Here is a 6,488-nt window from a genome sequence, read left to right on the forward strand (position 1 = left end):
TTTATGCAGGTGGACTGGACCCGGGGCTGCCGCTCGGCCCCGGCTGTTGCACCACCAGGCACGTGTACACACCCGTAATCACATGTCCGTGTGCAGACAGCTCCGCGAGCGCGTGTGCTGTGCCTGCCGCCCGGGTCGCTCTCGAGGCAAAGCAGCCGTCTTATTTAAATGTTCTTTTAGGGACGGACAGTACGAAGCACTGAGCTTCCAAGACCCAGCACAGACGTTGTTGCCGTCTTTCACACTTAACTCCTAAGATGTGTCTTATATTCTGCAGCTCTTTTTCATTTTTCTTTTTTTTTAAAAGAAGAAAACTCGTATGAGTTGACGTTTTGTTCCGAAAGGACGGGGGCAGGATCGGGGCAGCCTTGGCAGCGATGCTGAGACCCCGGGCGCCGGTGGCGCTGGGCGCGTGTGGTCTGCGCGTGGCCGTCCGCCCTCCCGCCTGTAGGGCGGCCCTACCCCTGCCCTTGCTCCCTGCCTGAAGATGGCGGGCAGCTGAGGACTGCTTTTGTGCGTAAACCTACCTGTCCAGCTCTCACAGGAGGTTTTGATGTCAAGCCCTCTGTCCCCTCACCAGGTCCTGGCTGCCATGGGGGGCCGGCGGGGAGGCCACCTTCCAGGCTCGGGGGGGGGGGGTCCCTTTTCTGGTCTGCCCGGCTCTGCCTAGCTCCTCTCGAACGTGTCCTCAAGGATGCAGAGGGAGCCGCCCCAGCCCAGCCCCGCCGGCGCTGAGGTTTCACCACAGGCCTAGGCGAAGACCCCACGTGTTTCTCTCTTGCGATACTTGAAATCTTGCCTCTGTGCTTGGACCCAGAAGAAGAGCAGCCCTGGGACTCGTTTCTGTCTCCTCACCGGTGGCTTGAGCTTCTCCTCCCGCGCAGAAAATGTCCGTATTTATTGCTTTACGGTTGGCTGGAACCGGGGCCTCTGGGGGGCCGGCGCCGTGGGAGGGGCCCCTTGGGCTCTGTCCGCGGGCGACCTCCGGGCTGTGGGGTGAGCGCCGCCCACCCAGCCTGTCCTCCACAGCACAGCTCTCCGCCCTTGGTCTACCTTACAAGACGTTTGTGTCACCCGCCCCCACCCCCACCCCCACCCCTTGCGTTAAGTTGTGTAACGTCAGTTTAAGGAAATAAACCTCTGGAGTTGTTGGGCTGCTGTTACTGATGGTTGGTCACGGCCTACCCTTCTCCCGTCACCTCCTTTCTCGGACTACACGCCCCGCCCCCCCATGTCCTGCAGCAGCAGCTGGAGTTTGGAGGTCAGGTTCGGGGCAAGGCTGGGAGCTCAGTCCTCCAGGGGTTCACCGGGTGCCAGACCTTGACAGCAGCCGCGTCACTTCCGTCCCCACCCACGGCGCAGGAGGGTCCCCCGCTCCGCCTCTGGGTGGGTGTGAGAGGCCGTGGTTTTGATGTGCATGCCCCCGATGGTTAGTGACCTCAGGTATCTCTTCATGTGTCTGTCAGCAATTTCTAGATCATTTGTGGAGAAATATCCACTCACGTCCTTTGCCCGCGTTTGAATTGGATGCTTTCTCTTTTTGTTGTTGAGTGGTAAGGTTTCCATGTATTAGACTACGTGTTGTTTTTTATTTATCTGTTTTTAAGTTTTTTTTTTATAAATTTATTTTTCTGGCTGCATCGGGTCTTCGTTGCTGTGCGCGGGCTTTCTCTAGTTGCGGCGAGCAGGGGCTACTCTTCATTGCGGTGCACGGGCTTCTCATTGCGGTGGCTTCTCTTGTGGAGCACAGGCTCTAGGCTCGCAGGGTCAGTAGTTGTGGCACGCGTGCTCAGTACTTGTGGCTTGCGGGCTCTAGAGCGCAGGCTCAGTAGTTGCGGTGCACGGACTTAGTTACTCCGCGGCATGCGGGATCTTCCCGGACCAGGGCTCGAACCCGTGTCCCCTGCATTGGCAGGCGGATTCTCAACCACTGCGCCACCAGGGAAGCCCTACATATTGTTTTAATAGGCTAAAAGTATCTCATTAAGTTACCAAAAAGGCTAACCGCAATGTGAAACGAAAGTTCGCGGAGGGGTAGTGATAGAGGAAGTGGAAGGTGGGGCCTCAAAAGGCTAGGTCCCAGCAGGGCTGCTCCAGTCTGCCTTCCTGGAGTGCGTGCTCCGGGCTCTGCAGACAGGAAGGGCCGTGCCTGGTGGAGATGCAGCCCCTTCCGCTCTGTGGGGCTCCCGGTATGTTGCACAAAGAAATGCCGAAAGAGGATTAAGACAGCCGTGGCATTTTGTTGTCAAATTAATAGACTTCATTTCTTACAGCGGTTTTAGGTTTACAGAAAAATTGTGCAGAAAGTACAGAGTTCCCAAATACTCCCTCTCCCCCTGCCACCCACTTTACTTCTCCTGTTAACACCTTGCACGGGTGGGATTCATCTGTCACAACTGGTAAACCTACACTGACACGTCAGCATCACCCAGAGTCCATGTTTACGTTGTGATTCGCTCTTGGTGCCCGTGCTGTGGGTTGGGACACACATACGATGACCTGTACCGTTTCAGTGCCATGCAGAGTAGTTTCACTGCCCTGAATATCCTCTGTGCTCTGTGTTCACTCCCCTGACTTTAACCCCTGTCCCTTTACTGTCTCCGTAGCTTCGCCTCTTCCACAATGCTGGAATCACACAGTGTAGCCTTTTCAGGTTGACTTCTTCTGGGTCTTCCCATGGCTCGATGGCTCATTTCTTTTCAATGCTGAATGATACTCCCCTGTCTGGGGGTACTGAGTTTATGTATCCATTTTCCTACTGAAGGATATCCTCTTGCTCCCCAGTCTTGGAATTCATGGGTAGCGCTGCTGTAAACACCCTGTGTAGGAGCCTGACAGTAAGGAGGGCCCAGGAGGGCTGGCTGGGCCGGGGGTGCAGCGGGCACACGGGAGGGACCGGCTCCCCACTTCCTGCGGGGCTCACGTTGCTCTGCGTGCTCCTGGCACGCTCACAGGGGGCCTTCGGCCAGGAGGTCCGGCTCAGGTGCCTGCCCCACTTCTAACTGCCCCCTGGGCACCTGTCCCAGCCTCACAGGCCTCAGTTTGTTCTCCGTAGATCAGAGTCCAGCTCGGTGCCACCACGGCCAGTTTGCAGGGAGGCCCCTCGGTGGTCTTTTCCTCTCATTCTCTCACCTGACACAGGACCTCAGAGCACGGCCCCAAGCTTCCATCCTCCCCACCTGCTGGCCCGCGGCACAGCCTGGGGTCTTGGGCCTGCCCCAGAGACTGCCCTCACCCGGCCTGGGTTTCTCTTCAAGCACCGGGAGCTTCCTGGTTCACACGGGCAGGGGGAGATGGACTGCTTCCCGGGGCACAACCCGAAGTCCCATCATCCAGTCTCAACTGCCTTCCTCGGCGGCTCTAGTTCCAGCCGTCACGGTTGCCCAGGTCGTGCGCTTACACGGATGGTTCAGCCTGGGCCCCGTGTCCACCTCCATGTGCCAGAGCGGGCCCAGGCCTCCAGAGCTGCAGAGGCCGAGGGCGGGGAAGGAGTGTCCCCCGACAAAGGAGTCTCTATGGTAAGGGGTGCTCTGTGATGGTAGGTACTGTGTGACGGGGTTCTCTGGGTGAAGGTAGGGTGCTCTGTTGTGGGGTGCTCTGTGTGAAGGTGCCCTGATGCTTCCTAAGGCTGCTCAGCCACCTGAGTTCCCCAGACCACACGTGACCTTGACCTTTCCTCATGCCTGGAACCCTGGGGCAGCTCTTTCTTCCCTTCCTCAGAGGGGTGGGCTGTCCTGGGGGATTGTTTAGCACAGGTGAGCTGTGCCCTTCTGCCTGCCTGAGCTCTTTTCCAACTAGGCCTGACTTTTCCACCTAGGAGTCTGAGTAGAATTTGGTCCAGGAGAGAATCCATGTCAGCAGCCACGGATCCACTTTCTTTCTTGTGGATTCGCTTGTTCTGGACATTTCATATACAGGTGACCTGTGAGCAACGTGGTGGTTAGGGGCACAGACACCCCCCACCCCGCACGCAGTCGAAAATCCACATATAACTTGACAGCTGGCTCTCTGTGTCCGTGGTTACGCATCTGGATTCAGCCATTGGCAGACTTAGTAGTCCTGCACTTTGTATTTAGTGAAACAAATTCTGTATAGGTGGAGCCGTGCATTCAACCCTGCGTTGCTCGAGGGTCAGCTGTGCATGGAATCATACACGCACGACGTGGCCTTCTGCGCCTGGCTTCTCCACTGAATGTGTTTTCAAGGTTCACCCCCAGCCGTAGCATGCGTCAGTACTTCTGAGTCGTTTTCACACAGCATTTAACACTTGATCACACACTCTCTTGCTGTTGGTCCGTCATTGTCTATCCCCACTAGAGTGGAAGCTTCCCGAGGGCACGGGTTTTGCTCCTAGTCTGTTCGCAGCCTCTGCAGGCGCTGGGAACCTAGTAGGTGCTCGGAAAATAGCTACTGACCGAGTGGCCGTCTCAGGGAGGTCTGAGTCCCGTGCTGCCAGCCGCACTTCCTTCCACCTTCTGCGGGCTGTCGCTCGCTCCCGCCAGCTGTGGTGACATCTGTGCCGCCTCCCAAACCCCATGTGTGGGCGAGTTTCCCATCTGTCTTCTACCAGCTTCCAGGAGGTCCTCACTCCCTGGAGCTCTCACACAGGGGGCTCCAGCATGACCTAGTCTCTCCCTGGCATTTGGGCCCCTCTCCGTGCCTCAGCTTCCTCATCTGTAAAATGGGGACGAGAGAACCTTCCTCAAGGCTTCATGAGGATTGAATAAGCTAACAGGCATCAAGCCACTAGAGCAGCACCTGGCACTGGCACGTGGCAAGTGTTTTCTTATGAGAGGTTTGTGGGAAGGCGCTGGTCTGCACACCGTTGAAAGACAGGCTGTCATTCCAGATGGCGGGACTGGTGCCGTGTGGCTTCCGGCCATGGGCTCAGCCTCTCTGTCCCTCGGGTTCCTCTTCAGTAACGTGCTTGCTCTTACCGTGCTTGTTCCCTAAGGCGGGCGAAAGGACCGAATGAGCTAACACTTGCAACACGGAACAGAGCCTGGGGGCGTAGTTGTTAGGACGATTTGTTCGCCCTAAGAGGGCGCATCCACGTCGGCCTCAAACCACCCCCGAGTTGGCAGCGGGGAACCGGGCTCCCGGCGCCAGGCCCCGCCCTCCCCGCCCCGAAGCCCCGCTCAGTCCCGCCCCTGACACCAAGCTCCGCCCCAAGCCGCCTCGGCCCGCCTCGCCCAGAAGTACTTTTGTCCACGTCCGGCTGCCGTCCGGCCGCGCGCTCCGCTTCCGCCTTCGCCCACGTGGTCCGGCTCCGGCTCAGTCCGCCGCTCTGTGAGTGGGGCCGGGTCGGGGCGCGCCCCGCTAGTCCCGGCGTGGGTGGCCGGGGTCTCCCCAATTCCCGAGGGAGAGCCGGCTGGGCGAGGCGAGAGGACGAGGGGGGAGCAGGAGGGACTGGGGAGGTCAGAGGTCAGCTTGGAGGTCAGGGACGACTTAGGTTATCCGCGGGCGGGGCTGGAGCGTGAGAGGGTCCCGGGAAGGTTAGAGTTCTCAAGGGGTGGGGCTGGAGCGTGGCCGTGGTCGGAGTTAAGGAGGGGCGGGCTGGTGTGTAGGGGCCCCGGGGAGGTTAGGGGTCTAGAGGACCCGGGTGGGTGCGTACCGGGGGAGGTCAGGGGTCGGGCGCGTGCCCCCCCCCCGCCCCTCCCGGGCCTGCATGGGGCTCCCCAGCCTGCGGGCGGCGGCCTGGGCCCTGAGGAGAGCCTGCGGACCGTGGACCCCGCGCCTGGGACCGCGCCTCCTCTGGTAATGACAGTGCACTTGTCCGTGACCCCAGGGTAGCACGCTGACCCCCACTGAGCCCGACTGCATGCCCGGCGAGCACCAGCCCTCTTCGCATAAAGTGCTGTCACTGCTCCATTTCTTGGACAGTGAAACCGAGGTCAAGTTGGTGGTTGGGCAAGATCTACAGTTAGCGCGCAGCTGGGATCTGGACTCGGTGGTCAGCCCAGGGTGTTTACTGGACCAGGCTGCCACCGTCAGCCTTTCACTGGGCCGCTTCCTTCTGTGTTTTGCTCACACCCCACCCCCCCTCGCCACCGTGTCTTTTCAGTTTGCCCCCCATGGCAGGGAATGGGGAGGCCCCCGTGCCCGTGGGGACCAAGCAGGAGCAGGACAGGAAGGTCCGGCGTGGCTGGCAGGGCGCGGCCAGGATCTGGGAGGAGACAGAGCAGCAGGCGAAAAGGCTCAGGAGCAGCGAGGGTGGAGGGCAGCACAGGAAGCTGCCCAAGCGCAAGGTCGTGCTGCTCGTGGCCTATTCCGGGAAGGGCTACCACGGCATGCAGGTGAGGGCGCCCGCGGGCTGGGCCGGTGTGCTTGGGGCAGGGACCTCGGAGCGACAGTTACCCAGTGAGCCATCTTGGGAAGTGGCAGAAAGAGGGGTCTCGTTCTTCACCTCCTTTATCGCGTGGGTCCCATCAGGCAAGATTTAGATTCAGATTGAAGCAGCTTTGAGCCCTGTTTCATCCATGCATTGC

General features: G+C 59.5%; 1 protein-coding gene across 3 annotated transcripts in view; it reads left to right on the forward strand.

Moving 5' to 3' along the window:
* Positions 1-5,244: 5,244 nt before the first annotated feature.
* Positions 5,245-6,488, forward strand: part of PUS1 (pseudouridine synthase 1) — an 11,931-nt gene continuing 10,687 nt past the window's right edge. The window contains exons 1-2 of one of the 3 annotated variants that reach the window (XM_024739856.1): positions 5,245-5,289; positions 6,065-6,296. In XM_024739856.1, the coding sequence (XP_024595624.1) occupies positions 6,075-6,296 (222 nt within the window). In that variant the 5' untranslated portion in view covers positions 5,245-5,289; positions 6,065-6,074. The other 2 variants (XM_024739855.1, XM_024739858.1) reach the window with 2 other exon arrangements.

This window comes from Neophocaena asiaeorientalis, unplaced genomic scaffold (assembly GCF_003031525.2).
Source record: "Neophocaena asiaeorientalis asiaeorientalis breed wild unplaced genomic scaffold, Neophocaena_asiaeorientalis_V1.1 scaffold757, whole genome shotgun sequence".
Taxonomy (NCBI): Eukaryota; Metazoa; Chordata; class Mammalia; order Artiodactyla; family Phocoenidae; genus Neophocaena; species Neophocaena asiaeorientalis.